Source organism: Manis javanica, chromosome 1, assembly GCF_040802235.1.
Source record: "Manis javanica isolate MJ-LG chromosome 1, MJ_LKY, whole genome shotgun sequence".
NCBI classification, from domain to species: domain Eukaryota; kingdom Metazoa; phylum Chordata; class Mammalia; order Pholidota; family Manidae; genus Manis; species Manis javanica.
The window spans coordinates 16,942,066-16,961,294 of NC_133156.1; the positions used below are offsets into that span (position 1 = coordinate 16,942,066).

The 19,229-nt window shown below is 38.6% G+C and overlaps 1 protein-coding gene and 1 non-coding gene across 12 annotated transcripts in view; both read left to right on the forward strand.

The window, feature by feature from the left end:
* FRY (FRY microtubule binding protein) overlaps window positions 1-19,229 on the forward strand; it is a 379,810-nt gene that overhangs the window by 288,001 nt on the left and 72,580 nt on the right. For all 11 annotated transcript variants that reach the window (XM_073228971.1, XM_073228977.1, XM_073228935.1 and 8 more), the window contains 8 exons: window positions 339-430; window positions 710-882; window positions 1,953-2,113; window positions 3,500-3,610; window positions 7,262-7,416; window positions 13,911-14,010; window positions 14,323-14,494; window positions 18,801-19,057. In XM_073228971.1, coding sequence (XP_073085072.1) covers window positions 339-430; window positions 710-882; window positions 1,953-2,113; window positions 3,500-3,610; window positions 7,262-7,416; window positions 13,911-14,010; window positions 14,323-14,494; window positions 18,801-19,057 — 1,221 coding nt within the window. The remainder of the gene's footprint in view (window positions 1-338; window positions 431-709; window positions 883-1,952; window positions 2,114-3,499; window positions 3,611-7,261; window positions 7,417-13,910; window positions 14,011-14,322; window positions 14,495-18,800; window positions 19,058-19,229) is intronic.
* On the forward strand, window positions 14,693-14,799 carry LOC140844611 (U6 spliceosomal RNA). The gene has a single exon (XR_012123173.1). It is a non-coding gene; the product is annotated as a U6 spliceosomal RNA (small nuclear RNA).

Genomic DNA, 19,229 nt, shown 5'->3' on the forward strand with positions numbered 1-19,229 from the left:
CAGAGTCAGTGGGATTAGGAGTGTCCCCTCACCTTTCCACTTGTTTCAGACCCTGAAATCTTTCAGCAGATGCTGGGAGCATCTAGGATATGAGACACGTGGGATCCCAACATTTCCGCCTCAGAAGTATTTGTTGACCCATTTATGATCTGTTCCTCTCCTTGCCTGTAACAGCAAGCATTTTCTCTAAGGATTAGGAAGAAAGAAAATTACATTTTGTCTCTTCTGTTTAGAAAATTGAAAATAACTCCATTATGCTTTTCTTGAATAGAGTTGCCTAAAGCAAACTTCCTAGTGTTTGGCCCATGTCTGTAAGTAGTGTTACCTCTTTCTAACAGAACAAAAAGCGCCGAGAGCGGCGAGACTTGTTAAGGCTACAACTCCTTCGGATATTCGAACTTTTGGCTGATGCTGGTGTCATAAGTGACAGGTAGGGGGACACTACTGAGGTGATCTCTCCTCACCAAACTATTTTTGTTCTCTTTTTTTCTGTCTTTTTTTAAAATATAGATTACCTTTAATTTTTACTCAGAAATATCCAAAAAAGCTTATCTGTTTTTTGTCATAGTCTATTTACACTGCAGATAGGTTGGAACAGATTCAGAGTGTGAGTTCTGACAGTGACTCTTACTGTGCGTGAGGCATGGACCTCTTTGATGTAAAGACGAATCACCTAAACGTTCATTTTTATTTTTATCTTTTATTCTAGCACAAATGGAGCCTTGGAACGGGATACGTTAGCTCTTGGGGCTTTGTTCTTAGAATACGTGGACCTGACCCGCATGCTCCTAGAAGCCGAAAATGATAAAGAAGTTGAAATTCTTAAAGATATCCGGGCACATTTCAGTGCGATGGTCGCCAACTTGATTCAGTGCGTGCCAGGTACACTGACGCCCCGCTGCAGATTACCTGGGGAAACCATTTGCGTTCCCCAGTACGGGGCTTTCCTCTCCCAGCCTGCTCGCCTGTGTGCAGGTCTAGGATGGGATCATTTATTCGGAAATACCCATAAGAGCAGATTGTGGTAATGCAGCAGAGTCAGAAAGGGAACAATAAGAATTACATGTGGCTTTGTGCTTGTCGTTATCTCTATTCTTTGTTTTGGTTCCCACCTCAAAATGAACCTATGTGATTTCCATAGGAAGGAAGTAATTGAGAGGGAATATTGACAGAGGCTTTATTTTTTCATTCTTATTGTGCTAATCCGTGAGCACAAAAATCCCAGAAATATCCCTGCTCTTGACGCTATCCAATCAGTACATGATATAGAATTCTGTACAGCTGAATAAACTCTATTGTGGAGAGGGTATTTCTTTTTTACAAAGTAACTGGATATGAAACATTTTCATCCAGCAGCATAGAGAATAAAAATAGCTGGTCAGTGTAGTATAAAAATTAATTACTATAATTAAAGCTTTTTGACATAATTACAAAAAGCCACTACTCAGTTTTTCTACTTTTTAGTATTTTGATGTCGCATAACCTTCTTCTTACCAGTCCTCTTCATCTTTGATGACCCTAAATTAAGATTTGAGTTGACATTTTTGGTCAAAATATATTTAAAATAGACAGTCTATGCATTATATTTCATAGTTCTTCCTAAAGACAGGCAGCAGCAATGAGGAGAATATTTTATATGTAAGCAACAGCTTGGTGGAAGGTGTTGCAGTTTTTCTAGATATTGATTAGAAAACAATGTCTGTGAGTCCATTTTTTATCTCATAACTTCCTGCTCTGAGACAAGGTGCTATTTGACTGCAACGTGAGAAAGAATAACACTTGGAAAGAAAATTTAGCCTGGACTTTTTAAATACATGTTTCCTTACCTAAGGCAAACCAGAGCTAGGAAATGAAATTACTCCTTTCCCCAAAACTTAAGCCGCACGTGTACTAGTGACCTAACCTGTCACTGTGTTCACTAGGAGACACTTAACTCTGTGTTTTCCTTCTAGTTCATCACCGAAGATTCCTTTTTCCCCAGCAAAGCCTGAGGCACCATCTTTTCATCCTGTTTAGCCAGTGGGCAGGACCTTTCAGCGTCATGTTCACGCCTCTGGATCGTTACAGTGATAGAAATCATCAAATTACCAGATACCAGTATTGTGCATTAAAGGTAGGTCACCTTTGCCTCAGTGACTGCCTAGTCACACTAGGAAAGGTCTCTTTCCTCAAACTACAGCCTGGCCTTAGATAAGATTAAAATAATTATGATACTCGAGGATAAAATGCAAGTGCACATGCCAAAAAAAAGAAAGAAAGAAATTAAATAAACAGACACACAAACATACATACATACAATGTCTGTGAGTCCATTTTTTATCTCATAACTTCCTGCTCTGAGACAAGGTGCTATTTGACTGCAATGTGAGAAAGAATAACACTTGGAAAGAAAATTTAGCCTGGACTTTTTAAATACATGTTTTAAATAAGTAGTAATAATAAAAAATAATAATAAGCTGACTTTAAAAATTCCAAAAGGTACACACATAAACATAGGTAGCTATGTGTAAACATATAAATATCCCAGTTGGGTTCACAATTCCCAAATGCAAAACTTTTCCAAGCTCCCACTTTTATGCAGTGTTTCTTCTCTGTGAGAACCACGTATTTTTGCTTAGATACCCTGTAAGGGGCTGCCTTGCCAATTAACTGTACCTCAAGTTCAAAACCTACCAAGAGCCACATTCCCTTTTTAGTCCCCTCCTATGCTAGAAGACTCGCGGAAATAAGTTTCCACACTAGTAGGACTGTTCAAAATTTTTAGAAGCATGATTCCTACAGCCTGATTTCCTTTAGAAAATCAGCTGTATAATCAGTTCTGTCATATAAACCAGAGGTTGCTGGCTGTCAGGCTGACTTCTGCCTCAGTGGAGCTGATTTAAACCAACGTCATTTAGACCCACAGATTACAAAGCTAATCAAGATCTCCACTCCTCTTACCCACCTTTGCTGCTTCCCCACTCCCCCCAAAGGAACTGAAGTTCATATTCTTCCTTTTCTTTGTCTTTGATTAAGACACCATTACTTATTTCCATCTGTTTCACAGTCTGTCAGCTTAGCACCTTAGTTGGACATCTGCCAGCCTTATCAGTTCAGTACATGACTCAAACATTTTTCATCAAAGCAAAATTTGAAAAGCTCTATTTACCTTATAGGCTGAAGTCATTCCCTTGAAATCACTGAAAGTGTGTTTATTTTAAATATTCTAAATTGGGCATTTTGTTTTGAATATCTTACTTTTTCATCATAAAGATTTATTATAATCTTAAAATGACATGTCCACAAAGTTAAGCCTATGGATTTTAACTCTTATAAAAAAAAGATTCAAGATTGGGAATCTGGTATTCTTATTGAATCGATTAAAGAATATTTTAAAATCTTGTGGAAATAAATTGCTTTAAAAGACCCTCATCATTTATAAATCTGGTAGCTATGATTTATAAAGTCAATTGGGTAATGTTAGATCATTCCATGTTTCATTCCCATGTTTTGTTTTCAGGCAATGTCAGCAGTGTTGTGCTGTGGCCCGGTGTTTGATAATGTGGGCCTTTCCCCAGATGGCTACCTGTATAAGTGGCTTGACAACATTCTGGCTTGTCAAGATTTACGAGTAAGTACTAGCCAAAAATACATTGTTTTAAATGTCTTGAGTTGCTGCCTCAGTTGGGTTACTGAGGTGGGTAAGCATCATTCACAGCACAGCAATCACACTTCAGCCACAGAAGTGTAGGTTTAGGTGTTGTTCACATCGCACTATGAAGCGTCAGGATAAAAAACACAGTAACCACCGAAGCTGATCGTAAACTGCACCGTAAAGCCAGTATTCACAGTTCAGATGACTGAAACGGCATGAACTGTCTTCTCTAGTCACAGTGGCATTAAGCTAGTAATCAATAATAAAAGATAATTAAGAATTGTTCTTCCGGATAACCAGGGAGTCAAAGAATAAATAACAATAGAAATGGGGGAAAAAATTTTTTTTATTTTTCATTAAGGTATTATTGATATTCACTCCTATGAAGGTTTCACATGAAAAAAACACTATGGTTACCACATTCACCCGCATCGTCAAGTCCCCACCCACACCCCAATGCAGTCACCGTCCCTCAGGGCAGCAAGATGCCACAGATTCACCACTTGCCTTCTCTGTGCAACACTGGGGAAAAAATATTTTTACCTGAAAAATAATGAAAATACTACATAGTAAACTTGCAGGCTTGCTTAAATAAAGCCTTGCTTGGAATGAAATGTATAGTCCAAGATGCATATATTAGAAAGAAAAAAGCTCAGTGACCTAAGCATCCATCTCAAGAAGACAGAAAAAGGTAACATACTAAACTCAAAAAAGTACAATGGAGGAAACAATAAAGATAAGAGCAGAAGTGAGTGAAAGAAAAAAATAAATAGAAATGATCATTTAAGCCAAAAGTTTGGGTTTGTTGAAAGACTAATAAAATTAAGAAATCCATGGCAAGTTTGATCAAGAAAGAGAGAAGGTACATGTCACCAACATCAGAAATATAAAGAGACATCACTACAGATGATACAGATATTAAAAATAGAATATATGAAAATGTTTTTGCCAATAAACTCTAAAATTTAGATAAAACAGACAAATTCCTTGAAAAGCACAAGAAAAGAAAATGTGAGTAGTCATACAAGTAATAAAGAAATTTAATATGTAATTGAAAGTCTTCCCACAAAGAAAACTTTAGGACTAGGATAAAAATTTAACAAGAAGGAAAATTAAACGAAAATTTCATTCATGAGCATAGGTACAAAAACTTTAAGGAAATATTAGAAAACTGTACTCAGTGATATATTAAAAAAATGATTCCTCATGATCGAGTTGAGATTATTCAAGAACTACAAGATTATTCAATTCATTAGTGTGTTGTATAAAGAGTGTCAAGGAGGAAATATCACATGATCATCTCAATAGATACAGAAAAAGGACTTAATAAAATTCTACATTTATTCAGGAAAGAAGCTCATAATAAAAGTAAGAATAAAAAGGAACTTCCTTAGTTTGATAAAGAAGTCTTACAAAAAAAAAACCCTATACTAAGTAAATTTAATAGTGAATATTGAAAGTGTTCCCTGAGGTTAGGATGACCAAGAAAGCTCACTTTCACCACTTCTATCAACATGATACTAAAGATCCTTGCCAATGCATTAGGAAAGAAAAAAAAAATAAGGTCCAAGAATGAAAAAGAAGAAATCAGACTATAGATGTAAATGTGAAAGTGAAAAGACAAGTTTCCAGAAAATAATTCAGGAGACTATCTTAATCCCCAGGGTTAGGGAAAGATTTCTTACACAAAAATTACCATAAAGAAAGACTAATTAAAACACTTGATGAAAAGAGACCATTACGAGTGTAAACAGGCTAGCCATAGAGTGCAAGAAGATGTTTGCAACAAAAAAATCAACAGAGTTCTTATCTAGAATATATAAAAGATCCCTAAAGATAAATAAGATAAAGACACTTTCAGAAAAATGAGCAAGAGACTTAAACAAGCAATGTATAAAAGAGGTTATCTAAATGGCTAATATACATAAGAAAAAAGTCTCAAGCTCATTAGTAATCAGAGATGCAAACTAAATCCACAGGCGATACTTCCTCAAAACCACCAGAATGACTAAAATTAAAAGATTGACATCATCAAACATTGATGAAGAAATGGAGCAACAGAAACTTTAATGCAATGCTATAAAATGAAAATTGGAATAACCACTTGGGAAAACTGATTGATATTATCTGCTAAGGTTGAACATATCATACCCTACAGCCCAGCAGTTTCACTCCAATGTGTACATCCAGTGTGTGCCGCATAAGACACATACAAAAACATTGAAAGCAGTATTAAGAAGTCAAAAGCTGGAAACAACCCAGATGTTCATCAGTAGTAGAAAGTGATCTAAATTGGAATATTATACAACAATGAAAATGGATATAAATGATTCTCAAAAATACATGAGTGAAAGAAAACAGACACAAAATTATATACTATATAATCCCATTTACTGTTATATATTACATAATACATCCAAAACAGCCCAAAGCAATTAATAGTGTTAGAAGTCAGGAGAGTAGTTTCTTTTTAAGAGGGAAGGAAGTCTGATAATTAGGAGAATGCACCAGGCATGCCTCAGTGGTGCTAGTCTGGTTGTATACTTTACGGTGTTCACATTAGTGTGTTCAGTTAAGATAACTTACCACTTAATTGTGAATTATATACCATCTATCTATTTTTATACTTCAGCATAAAGTTTCTAAAGGGTGATACAAATTAGCTGAATTTCTTTCAAGTTGAACTAACTTTTTAATGTTCTCTTTAAGTCCTTTGCAATAGTCTCATCAGCTTTTGTCTGCTGCTAATTCCTTAAGCCCACGGGGAACTAGGTTGATGAAGTTTGACCATCCAGTTAGAATATCACCCCCATCTTGGCCCACACTTCATAGTTAAGAAAACAAAACAAAACAAAAAACTGTCCAGAATCTTTCCTTCTGCAACTCCTGCAACTGTCAAAGAGAGTGGACAACTTTGGGAGAGGGCTGGAAAATGTTACTTTCTGAGAGGACTGTAACCTCCAGGCACCTGGCTTCTCCTGGACAAATGGGTGTTGACAGTAGCTTCAGGAATCATCAATTAAGGATCCTGTTAATTCTATCCAATATGAAGATCTTTTCATATGAAAGTACTGTAGTTTTTGACACTGTGTTTCTTTTTAGAAGATTTCCAGCCAGTTTTTGTATATATGTGTGTGTAGGTGTGTATTTATTTATGTATATATAAATAAATATATTAAGCCAACTAAGTATATTTAGTAATCAAGCCTCATAAACATATTCCCTCTGATTTTTTTCCTTCAAACACTTTGCATGCATAAAGAGTATCTTTTGAATATTTAGTTATTTTTAACCAAATACATCTATTTTTCAAAAGTATTTTAAGTGCAAAAAAGGAATACTGCCAATAAAGCCTTCACCACCTTTTCAGAGTTAAAAACCGAGAATGAGTGGATCCTATTTGACAGATTTATACAGTCAAATTTAGTTTTTACATTTCAGTTTTTGGTTGCAATATCATGTCCTCTTAAAGACGAATACTACATGGAATAAAAATTTATCAAGATGGTTGCTCAGTCTTTACTTTCATTATACATAGTTTATATTGACTAAGCTTGTGTCTTTTGTGTCTTTCCCTAGAATAATCTTTCATTAAACTTAAATAATTACTTTTCTCCATGTATTCAGGTTCATCAGCTCGGCTGTGAGGTGGTCGTCTTGCTGTTGGAACTTAATCCTGACCAAATAAATCTTTTTAATTGGGCAATCGACCGATGCTACACAGGGTCCTACCAACTGGCATCGGGCTGCTTCAAAGCCATAGCAACCGTGTGCGGCAGCAGGTGAGAATCCTTTTAAGTGGAAAGTATTGGTCAGTGGCAAGTACAATTAAGGTTGCCTGCCCTTCATGGTATCAGTAATTGAAAGCTGACTGTTTCGCAATGATTTGAGCAGAGTAAATTCTAAGGGGATACAAACTGGCCTGCATTTCCCCAGCTGATAGACGGCCTCTCTAAGTTTGCAGCCAGCCTTGATTGTTCTTATTCTGCCAGGAGAGTGGTTTGTAAGGACAGCCCCCTTCTTTTTAATTGCCTGGAAATTCATAGTGAAATAGTAGAGCAGGATTATAAAAATACACTATGTATTATCCAAGATACATTAGAGGATTAAAGGAATTTCTAGAAATGTTTCTGGCAGGGGTGAACTGTAAGCCCTTCAGCCATTCTTAAGACCAAATAAATCCAGGAAGCAACGTAAAAATGTTGAATCCCTTTTGTCTAAAACCTCAGAAAGGCAGAAAACAAAATGTAGCACCCTGAGTCCCATAGATACACTTTTAAAACCAATGCCCTGGTTATATCAATTGGTCATTTAGTGAAGCCGTTCTGCACTGTATAATTTATTGAGTGAAATAATTTCATTACCAAGATGAAACAGTTAATAAAGACTCCTCAGATTGCATAAGCTATTCTCAAAAAAGAGTTTATGGATTAGCGATTGAGAGAAGGCAGCTCAAGTTTATTTTTGAAATAACTCTTATAGACTTGATTTTCCTTTTTTAATTAAATGTTGCATTTTAAATAGCTAGCATGAACTACCAGAGGAAGGAAATAAAAGTGAATTCATTTTAAATTGCTACCTATTACAGTTCTAAATTAACAAGGGCAGAATTTTAGAAGACATCTACTTTTCAATAAACCCAAAATGAATGTGTTGTTTAAAAAGATAAGCTTCTCTTTAATATTTTTATTTTTCTTTTATAAAGATAGTGGATAATATTTTATGTCCATGACTTTCCTTTCTCCATAATCTTAGTAGAATTCTTATTATATGTTTTAAAACTTATAGCAGATGAACAGAGAAGACAAGTAATGACTCTATAGCAACTTACTATGCTGACGGACAGTGACTGCAATGGGGTGGGGGGGGTACTTGGTAATATGGGTGAATGGTGTGACCACAATGTTGCTCATGTGAAACCTTCATAAGATTGTATATCAATGATACCTTACTAAAAAAAGTTATAGCAGATGAATATAATCTAAACTGCCTGATTTTCTATCACTTTATTTCTTGATTTTAGCCTTAGAAAATAATTTTTATACCTAGAAGATATTACCAAAATAACATTTTTTACAAAAAATCTCTTTCTCTGGAGTGTTCTTTTTTAGCTATTTTGGCATTCTAAAAACAAATTTCTGCCACATGCTCTGATTTTTTTTAAATGTGTTTAGAATTTAATATTTGAACCCAGGATTCATTTGACAAAAAAAGAATAATCAAAGTTTTCTCTCTTTGCTGCCCTTCTCCCAGTGAACTTGGTTTGAACTATCCTAGTCATATTTATTTCACCGCATGACCATCTCATAAAATACCACACTGCATCCCTCTGAATGAATCTAGGTATTTTTCCTTAGGGAGCATAAATAAGAGCTTTATGAATTTGGCAATATAATTTCAACTGCAGTAATACCTCCAGCCGCAAAAAATATTGGGTCATAAAACCCTCTATGTTTAGAGTTCGGTTTTAAGATATCCTCTTAAACTATTTTGGTTTCTTAGACAAATATTCCATATCAATTTACATTCACAACACTCATCTATTCTGAAGGAAGCTCAGAGAACCAAGCCATGCCAGGGCTGCCGCCTGTCTGCCAAGACAGTAACCAACATTTCTGTCATTTCTTAACCAGAGAGCATGTTGACAATTCACAGGTTTAGCCGTGGCCTAAATGGGCTCTCTTTTCCCATAACTTTTCCGTGAGTCTAGATGAGCCCGCAGGTTTGTCTGAGCCATCTTTGCACTGAGGTTTTCAGTAGCATTTTCAAAAGCAAGTCTGGTGTCTTCACTTCTGCTTTATTTGTCTTCTGCAAGATTTCTTCTAAGGAACACCTAAATATCCAACCTTATGAAATAAGAAACTGAAACTGGATCATATCAAATTTTGAAACAAGTTACTGGCATAGCAACTCCTACAAGCACAGTGTCTTTCTTGTAAAGTAAATTATTCCCTCCTCCTTTGCAAATAGGAATGAACAAATGCTGGTTTTCTTTGTATAGGAATATGACAGTTTATAAGCAGACTCATTTATTAAGGAACCACTTAAAACTGACTCTAAAATACTGAACATTTTTTAATGCTGTTGATTAAAATTTTCTGCCTTTAGCTTTAGAAAGGGGCATTAACCCCATTTTTGCATACTTAACTACATCAATCTCTATATTCATTAGCTGGGATAATGGGGGAAAAATGATTCTCTACAATCTTTTGTTTGGTTTCTTTTTTTTCTGTGAAGGACTCTGTGTGTGTGTGTATGTGTGTGTGTGTGTGTGTGTGTGTGTGTGTGTGTGTGTGTGTGTGTTGTGAACTTGCTGATCTCCAATAAAACTAAGACTTATAACTATGATATGACTCTGGTGGTATTGAGAGATTTGGAGGTCAGAGTGGAACTTAAATAGGACCTGACAAAATGAGGATAAAACAAAGTAATAGTGGGTAACATTCATTTAAGGAATTTTTCATACAATGTTTTATTGAAACTAGTAAATGCACCTCAGTACTATAATTTCACATGAAAGAACCTACCACACCTGTCAGGCAGCACTAGTTCAAATAACTATGTGGCTTCTGGATATGTTCTTATTAACGTTCCCCTCAACTCCAAATTATGCCAGTACAGAACAGATAAGAAAATTAAGAAAGAGATTAAGTGGCTTTCCAAGGTTATAAACCAAGGTAAATAGTATGCTGCATATTAAACATATAGTCCATTTCCAATCCCTAGCTCTACTCATCAGAATTATTTTCACACTTAAACACTTCAGAACTCCATTGTTTTCACTCTTACCCTCCACCCTACTACTAGTAGATGTTTTAGAATTCACATAGATCAAATTTATCATTTTTAAAGAGTTTTGTCGGGGGTGGTTTTTTATCATCATGTTGTTTGTATGCCTCAATTGCTTCAAGTTAACTTCCTGAAAATCTTTCCTAATTTAAATCAGACCCAGCAAACTTGAATCCTTAAAAGCAAATGCCCCACATTTCTTAAGGGAACAGCATTGCTCCAGGGAGGCCAAGAGAAGCCCAGGATGCGTGAGTGCCAGTCACAGCCCCTAATGGTGACGAGGGCCCTCATTTGGCTGCGTCAGTGGAGGTGTTGCAGGAGGGCACAGAGTGTAGGGATTCGGGCTCTGGAAATGTGCTCTCTTGAGTTTGAATTAATTCTAGCTCTGCCTCTAATCAAGCTGTGTGTTCCTGCACAAATCACTTGCAAAATTCATTGCAAAGTTCCTACAAATGCTTGCGTACTATAAAATGGGAGCAGTAATAGGGCTGGGGGGAGGGGTACGTAAGACCAATCTCTCGACCTCAGACCTTGTACACAGCACCCTGCAAACACTATTACTATTCATTAGTATTTGGGGGCAAAGAGCTTTGATGTCATCCCCTCTACTAGTAAGACTCATCTCTTTTCAGAATACCTCAGTTATCCTGAGCTGTGTCATTTAGTTCTGCATAAGCCAGTGCTAGTATTCCCCAAGTTCTTCAAAATCTCCTCTCTTCTTGATAGAAAAAAAAGAGTTTTATTGCTTGTTTACTTGCTGAATCATGTGTGCCATTCATATTTACTTTGCCATCTGATTGTTATTCTGTATGATCACAGCTGTATTTATCTTTTACCCTCCCACCACCTATGTTGAAAAATTAAATTTTTCAACTGGGAAATGTCAGATTCAGTCCCAAGCCTATTTTAAACATCTAAGTACAGATGTTTTATTTGTACCATTTCACTCATTGGAGAAACTCCTGATTTTTTTCCTTCTCTGGGTTTTCTTTCATTTTCTGTATTTGTGTTACTTCTTTCAATGTTTCCATGAATTCCAAAGCAGCTAATTGCATGTCCTAATTACATGGCCAAGTGCATGGCCCTCATGAGAGGGAGGCCTTGTCTATGCTTTTCCTGCCTTTAACCCCCCAGTCATCCAGCAATATTTCCCAGTGTTCTTTAATATGTGTGTATTAAATCTAGTGTCAGAGACAACAAGGTAGGTAAGACATCTCTGCCCCTATGGGGCCCAGAAGAGTTTCATTTCTACTTTCATAGTCAGAGAGGTCTACTTCCAGATACTGTAGTTTGTAAGAATTCCAAGTTAGATGGGCTGTGAGAGGCGCTGCTGTGGGCTGTCCAGGAAGCTGATCGCACTGCAGGTAAGGCCTGGGAGGCTTTGGAGTCAGACATATCGAGAATGGAGTCTAGGTTCCCCAACTTCCACATGACCTTGGGCAAACATTTAACTTCTCTAAGTCTCACAGATTAAATAGCAGATCTAGGTAAAGCCTCGGCTCAGTACCTAGCACAGAGTAAGCATGTCGTAACCCAGATGTCACCGGCATTCATCACCATGCTCACCACTGGCACCTGGGGGGCTTTCCCCTATTTCCCATCTGACACATTAACCTCATGCTTTTTTGTTCATTCAAAAATAAAAACTCTAGAAAAGTAATCATTTTTGAGTGCAAATTTAAATTGATAAAACCATTTTGGAGGGCACATATTTTATATATGTACACAGACACACACACTTAGAAGAGGGTGGTTGCCACAGTGTGGCAGAGGGAGATGGAGGCTTCTACCCTTCACACGCCTGCTCGGCCAGCACCAACTTGGCAGCCATGTGCGTGGACCATCTCAGAACTGATCCTCTGGCCCGATGTATTCCTTGAATCTGTTGAAAGAAAATTATACTCATGTATTACTAGTATCATAAAACATTCAATGTAATTAATATTAAAAAGAAGTGACAAACCATTCTTTTTCATGTATTTAACCAATTCTCTCTATCATCTCTCTCTGAAGTTGCTGTACAATGGGCATGTATTCATAGTAGTCCCTTGCCTTTCTACGGGGATAAAATGTTTCTAAAATAGGGCTTCGTAGACAATATAATTATAGAGAATCAAAAAAAGGATGCATAAGTAAAATAATTAGTAAGTTTTTCATACTCCAAGCTATCTTCTGCTTTCTGAAAGTTTCCTCAAAATAAATATCAGTCACTTACCTTTTACATGTAGATCATTCACTGTTTGTATCACCCGTTGTCTATTTATGACCTCTTTTACATTAGAGACTAAGAGAATACACACAGTGAAAGTCATCTTAAATAGTACTACATACCAAGAAAAAAGTCATTATCTCCATTTTCCATTTGATTATACCACTAATCTCCACATCACCTATTCCCTGTGTTCCTACTCTCCCCAGCCACCATTCCACACATGCAGGTTTGAAATCCTGCTCATTTATCTCCTTAGCGTTTTTCAGACCTAACCCCTCCTTGCTGCCTCCACCATTCCTGCCCTAACTCAACCCCCTGCAATTACTGAAACAGCTTCCAGCACGGACCCCTCCACAAGCCATCCTCCACACGGAGTGACTCATCAACGACTGATGTCATTGCCTCCCTCCCCAGCTGCAAACCCCATAGGATCCCCATAATTTTTAGGCTGAGGTGCACAGGCTGGTCATCTCCTGAACCCCCCTCCCATGCTAGCCCAATCTCCCTGTGACCCTCTCCTATGCCTTTCGCACAGTCTAGTACACAGATGCATTCACTGTACAGAGGTTATCTTGCTGTTTCATTCTTAACCTTTCAAAGTGCTGTTCTGCCTGGTAAATGCCCCATACTGCTCTTGGCTTGCTTGGCTGATGTCTCCTCGTGCCTCAAGGCCCAGTACACCTGTTTCTGCCTTGGGAAAACCTTCCCTAGCCAACGCCTGATGCAGGTGTCCCTCGTCAGGATTCTGCAGCATGCCTCAGGGACTCCTGTCATAGCTGTCACTAAACAGTATACTTCGTCTCCCTGACTAACCTGTAAGCCCCTCTAGGAAAGCACCAGATTTACTTAGTATCATCAGTTCTTTGGAGTTGTTCCTGGTATGTGTTCAGTGCATAATAAACGTGAATGGATTGAATGAAAATACTAAGTGAGTGAGCTACTAAGAAACTTAGACGTATCATCTTTGGCCCTTTCCACTTATATTTGGTTTTCATTAAGATCTCTTTCATCAAAATGCATAAAATCCACTTGCGTTCAGCTTCTTGTGTTTGTTTATCCTGGTGCAAACAATATTCAGTTTTAAACAAAGACAGAGCTATTTCCCTTCATCTACTAATAAACAGCAAAAATGGGGGGAAAACGATGGTTAAATGGGCATGGGAAATTCATAAGTAAGTGATTGAGGTCAGTGTGCCATCTAGAACTTTGAGGGTAATGATTTAGCAAGATTACTAGCCAAGCTATCTTGTAAACTCTGCTGTGTTTTTTCTTTAGGAACTATCCCTTCGATATAGTGACATTGTTAAACCTTGTTCTGTTCAAGGCCTCTGACACCAACAGAGAGATTTATGAAATCTCCATGCAGCTCATGCAGGCACGTATCACTTACTTACATGGAAACTTCCATTCTTGAGCACGAAAATCAGAATGGTGGTTGGTCACTGGATTGCTGTTTATTGCTGTGCATTTATGTTTATCTGCAGATCACTGGTGGATATGAAGAGTGAGAAAACAATTGCATAATCCTCTATAAACATAGAAACTAACTGATTCCTCACCTTTAATATATATTAAAATATGCATCTGTCGGTTTTGTTACTATGAAACTTTATTAGGTATAAATACTCCTGGGATAGCCAGGTGATGTTTATTCATACTGTTTTCTTACTTTCCTACCTCTTTGTAGATCCTTGAAGCAAAGCTTTTTGTATACTCGAAGAAAGTAACTGAACAAAGACCTGGCAGTATTCTCTGTGGGACCCACGGCCCATTGCCACCTCTCTACAGTGTGTCATTAGGCCTCTTATCGTGTGAACTGGCCAGGATGTACCCTGAGCTCACTCTCCCACTCTTCTCAGGTACCACGCAATAGCTAATGATGACATGTGTGATCATTGCTGCTCCAAGCAACCTTCCTTTTTAAATTCTGGTATAATTTTAGAGTCAAAATTATGGATGCTAAATCTGCAGATGAAAATTGCTTTGGGCTAAGTCCCATTACCTCTAAAAGAAATTCTAGGATATCTTTAAATATTTTTTTCAAAAGTGCTTATCTAGTGCTTGCTCCGGCAGCACATATACTGAAACTGGAAAGATACAGAGAAGATAAGCATGGCCCCTGTGCAAGGATGACATGCAAATTCATGAAGCATTCCATATGAAAAAAAAAGTGCTTATCTAAAACAGTAGAAGTACAAATAAATGTAAGACAAATGCCAGGATGCTTCGATTAATTATACATTTCTACATTCATTATATTTGTAAAATTTCCCAAAGAAATTAAGCACGGGTGGTTTTAATTTAATACATGTAATTGTTGCAAGTTGCTCTGGGTAATGCTGATGACAGTGGTGTTTTGTGACTTGTATATTGCTACATACCGCAGAGGTTGTTGAAAGTGATTTGGAGCTAATCTTTCCAAGTAATCTGTGTGAGTAATTTTTGTGAAAATCCATTCTTAAAGAATTGCATATGTCAACTAACTTCCTGTCTCAGTGCATGTGGCACCTTGCTGAGTGACCGACCCCAATCTCTTAATTCATCCTCTTCCGTCTACATCACCAGCACCTCAGTGCAGATGCCCATCAGTTCCCCCACCTCTCCCTGCTCTCATAAAACCAAATATGTACAGCACTTCTCGACTCAGACTTCTCTGCCCAGTTGTCCAAAAAATAATTGCTGGTAGAAACAGCTTTCATCTGCTGAGTGGTGATTATATTCCAGGATCTATGCAGGCACTTTAGATACATTGCACTTATTTAATCTTTGAGGTTTGAAATGGGGCTCTGGAGCCGGGCAACCTGGCCTCATCGCTGGCCCTCCCATTCACTAGCTGTTTGACCTTGGGCAAGTCACACAACCTCTAAACTCCATTTCTTTGTCTGCGATAATAACTGCCTCATAGGGTGTGAGGATTAAAATGAGCTAATGAAAATCAAGCAGGTAGCCCAGTCCTGGCATGGACTTGCTACTACTACTACCATAATCAGCATTCCTGTTTTACAGATGATTAACTAAGGCTTAGAGATGTTAAATGATTTTGTCAAAACCAACTAGCTAGGAAGCAGCCCAGTCAATATTCAATCTAGGTCTTTTCCTCCAAAACCAGTGCTGTATATGTGGAACCCCTTTGCCTATTACAAAAAAAACCCTCCATCTCTAGATTTGCTTTCCCCCTTTCCACCCAAGAGCCCCTTTTTCTGGTCTCACTTAATGCTTTATCAGCATGTCAGGACCTTTTGTAAAGCCTTGCTTCCGTTCATGCTGTTCCCTCTGCTGGAAACGGCCCTTCATCCCATCTCCCTAACTCCCAATCTCCCTTAAGATCTGATTTTAAAATCTTCTACTGTGAAAATCTCTCCATCTCTCTGAGACAGAGTTAGTCACATCCTTGTGTGTGCCTAAAACAGTGGAAGAACTCAAGAAAAGCCTTTTGAATAAACTAATTCTCTTCTTGGAAAACTAAACTTTATCTTTATTCACTTCAAGGAAGATTTGAGTGCCACCTGTATTGCCAGGCACTGTGCTCAGGTCCTACAAAAACGAAGGGGAATAAAACCATCTCTCCCATCAAAGGCTCATAGTCTAGTGGTAAAGAAAACCCTGCAATCCTGTGGTGATGGCGCAACGCAGCAAATTCTGCTGGGAAAGCACGTGCTGTGTATGAGATGGAAGATGAGGGTGTGTTCAGTTAGTGGGCCAGAAGCACTAGGAAGGACTTCCTAGAGAAGATGGCTGAGCTGCAGTTTTGGAAAAAAAAAAAAAATAGTAGGAATTTACAAAGCAGACAAGTAGTTGACATTACAGTCGGTAAACAGGCAGGCGTTGCATTCCTTAGGCAGGCTTTGGCTTCCACCTGTGAAACAGCAGGACGCACTTGAGAGATTTCAGCACGCTGATGAGCTGAGAGGGAGAAGCCAGTGGAAGGGACAGGCTGACAGCTGGGAGAGAGGAGATTAATAGTCAGCAAGTTTAACAAGAAAAGAAGCTCGCAGAATGAGTTGCAAGCATTTTCGACCTAGATTTTCTTCAACCTTTGGGCTGTTTTGATGAATGGGGAATAACTTTCTTTAAAAATAATATGGAAAACTAAGGACGTTATCATAGATTCCTAGTCCTTATTTTTACTGCCTTTACTATTAAGAATCTCAGGGTGAGATTTTTATCACCTGTAATTTCAGATGACTTAATTCTTGGGAAGTAGCCAGGGAACTGGTTCAGGGCCTCCCAGAGAAGTGGGAAATGTATACAGAATTCCACTGACATTGTCTCACACTTCATTTAATTTGTTTCTGGAGACATGAATTGGGGGTTGTTTGCATGTCTGTGGCATTATTTTTTTCTCTTTTCCGCTCAAAAACATCTCTACAATCCAACTGTGATCTAGATGCCTGGGGCGTCTTGGACAGACATCCCTACCCTGTCAGACCTTATTATGTCTGACAGACAAGATGCAATAAGCATCAAAAATAAGCAAATGATGCAATATATTAGAAGGCAATCATTACTACAGAAAGTCTGTTCATTTTTACACCACTATTGAAAGACAGGTAGTTTTAATAGTGGTTATCCCTCTGATTGGGAAGGTTTATTCCTCTCCAAAGTTCCCATCCTTCCTAGCAGAGTTCAGATAAATCTTTTGCCGTAGAAGTGCCCCAAATCTTTGTAACCAGAAGTCCTTTTCCTCTACCAAACCCCCGGAAAACCTTGTGCCTCTCTTCTGTCATCTGTCACTTTCTGCTCTTCCCAGAGTCACCTGTCAACATCAATTGTCTCAGAGCCTCCTTCTCAGGGAAAGGAATCAAATCTTTAGTTGGTATGCCTGGCACAGGGCTTATACCTAGAAAATGCCCAGAATGCTGGAATAAATGAATGACCTGATTTTATAAGGATCTGAATATGTGTCACAAAAGCCCATAATATCATCCATCCTTTTTATAAAGTTTAGAAATTAAGTGAATTTTGAAATTGTGACCTCTATGAACCAGGACAGCTCAACACTGACAATCCTGGCACAGCATTAAATATATTCTTCTTCTTCAAAATAAAACATTACAATTGTAATTTTAGGAAAAGGGCCACATCAATTAAAGTGGCCATTTTGGGGATTATCTTGGTGTAATTCCTGCTTCTGTGTTGTTCTATCGTTTAGCAGCCAGGAGCTCTCTGAATGAGATGACATGCCACGCTGGCTAAGGAGTGCCTCAGATCCTGCTTTCTATTTTTTTTTTTTAGATCCTGCTTTCTAACTTCCCTTAATGATAAAACAATTCCTTCTCTAGATAGTAGAGAAATTACTTCCAAGTCTGCAGCATATATGTAAAGCTGTGCTTTTATTTCTATAGAAAGCTTATTCAGATTATAAAATTAAATGCTGCTGGCAGTGAAACACAGCAGAAACACTAGTAGAGAACGGAATGTTGAAATGACAGGGCTGGACATACAGTTTTACCCTTTCGGTGCATTTCTTTTGTAAAGTGCAGCATTGAACAACACTGTCCATGTAGTTGGCGGTTGTCAAGACTCTAAGGAGACCGTGCACTGGGTTTGTTCTTCCTGGAGGTCCACGTCTCACTTTTTAACAGCTAATTGTTCATGGAAGACACTCTGTAAAATGTTGGTTTAGTCACTGTAATAATCCTAACCACTGTCAATTAAGAGTCTGCTGGTTGACAAGCCCTGGGCTGAGCATATTATGTTCATCCTCATTATATCTTTTAGTCCTCACAATAGCCCAGTGTGGGTCCCTATTGGCCCCAATTTACAAGTGAGAAAACTGAGGAACAGAGAGATTAAAGAGCCAGCCCAGAGGTTCAGGCAGCGGCTGTGTGGAAGAACTGGGGTCTAATCACATGTCCTGATTCCGAGTCCTCTGTGTGTCCCCACCGAATGCTCCTCTTTGCTAGCAGAGGATTTGAACTCATGAGGCCTTCCTCTGTTACTGAGCCAATGCTTTCCTGCTGTGCTGTCTCCTCCCCTGAGCACAGATGTGAAGCGAGGTGTGAGGACAAGCCTTGGCTTTAAGATTTTGTGGCCTTGGGGTGCTGCTGTGTGAGAAAACTCTCTGTAAACTGAAGGCACTGTTCAGTCTGTCACTTGGCATTAATAGGTTAGTTTATTTGGGTGAACTAACACATAGCTCTCTGTCACTGCCGTTCTGCTCAGAGGTAAGCCAGCGATTCCCCACGACCCACCCGAACGGGCGGCAGACCATGCTCACCTATCTGCTGCCCTGGCTGCACAACATCGAGCTGGTGGACAGCAGGCTCCTCCTCCCGGGGTCAAGCCCCAACAGCCCGGAGGATGACATCAAGGACCGGGAAGGGGAAGTGAATGCCTCCCACGGGCTGAAAGGGAATGGCTGGGGCTCCCCCGAAGCCACATCGCTCGTCCTGAACAACCTCATGTACATGACGGCCAAGGTAAACTCAGAGGAAGCGTGCCTCAGTGGCACACTCCAGCACCTGAGACCCGGGGTTAATCAAACTCCGTACTGCAGACCTAGGGAAAATGGCATTTATCATTAAAAATCACATGCAGAGGGCTTGGACTGTGGGGACAGCTGTGCCACAATGTGAACGTACTTCATGCCAC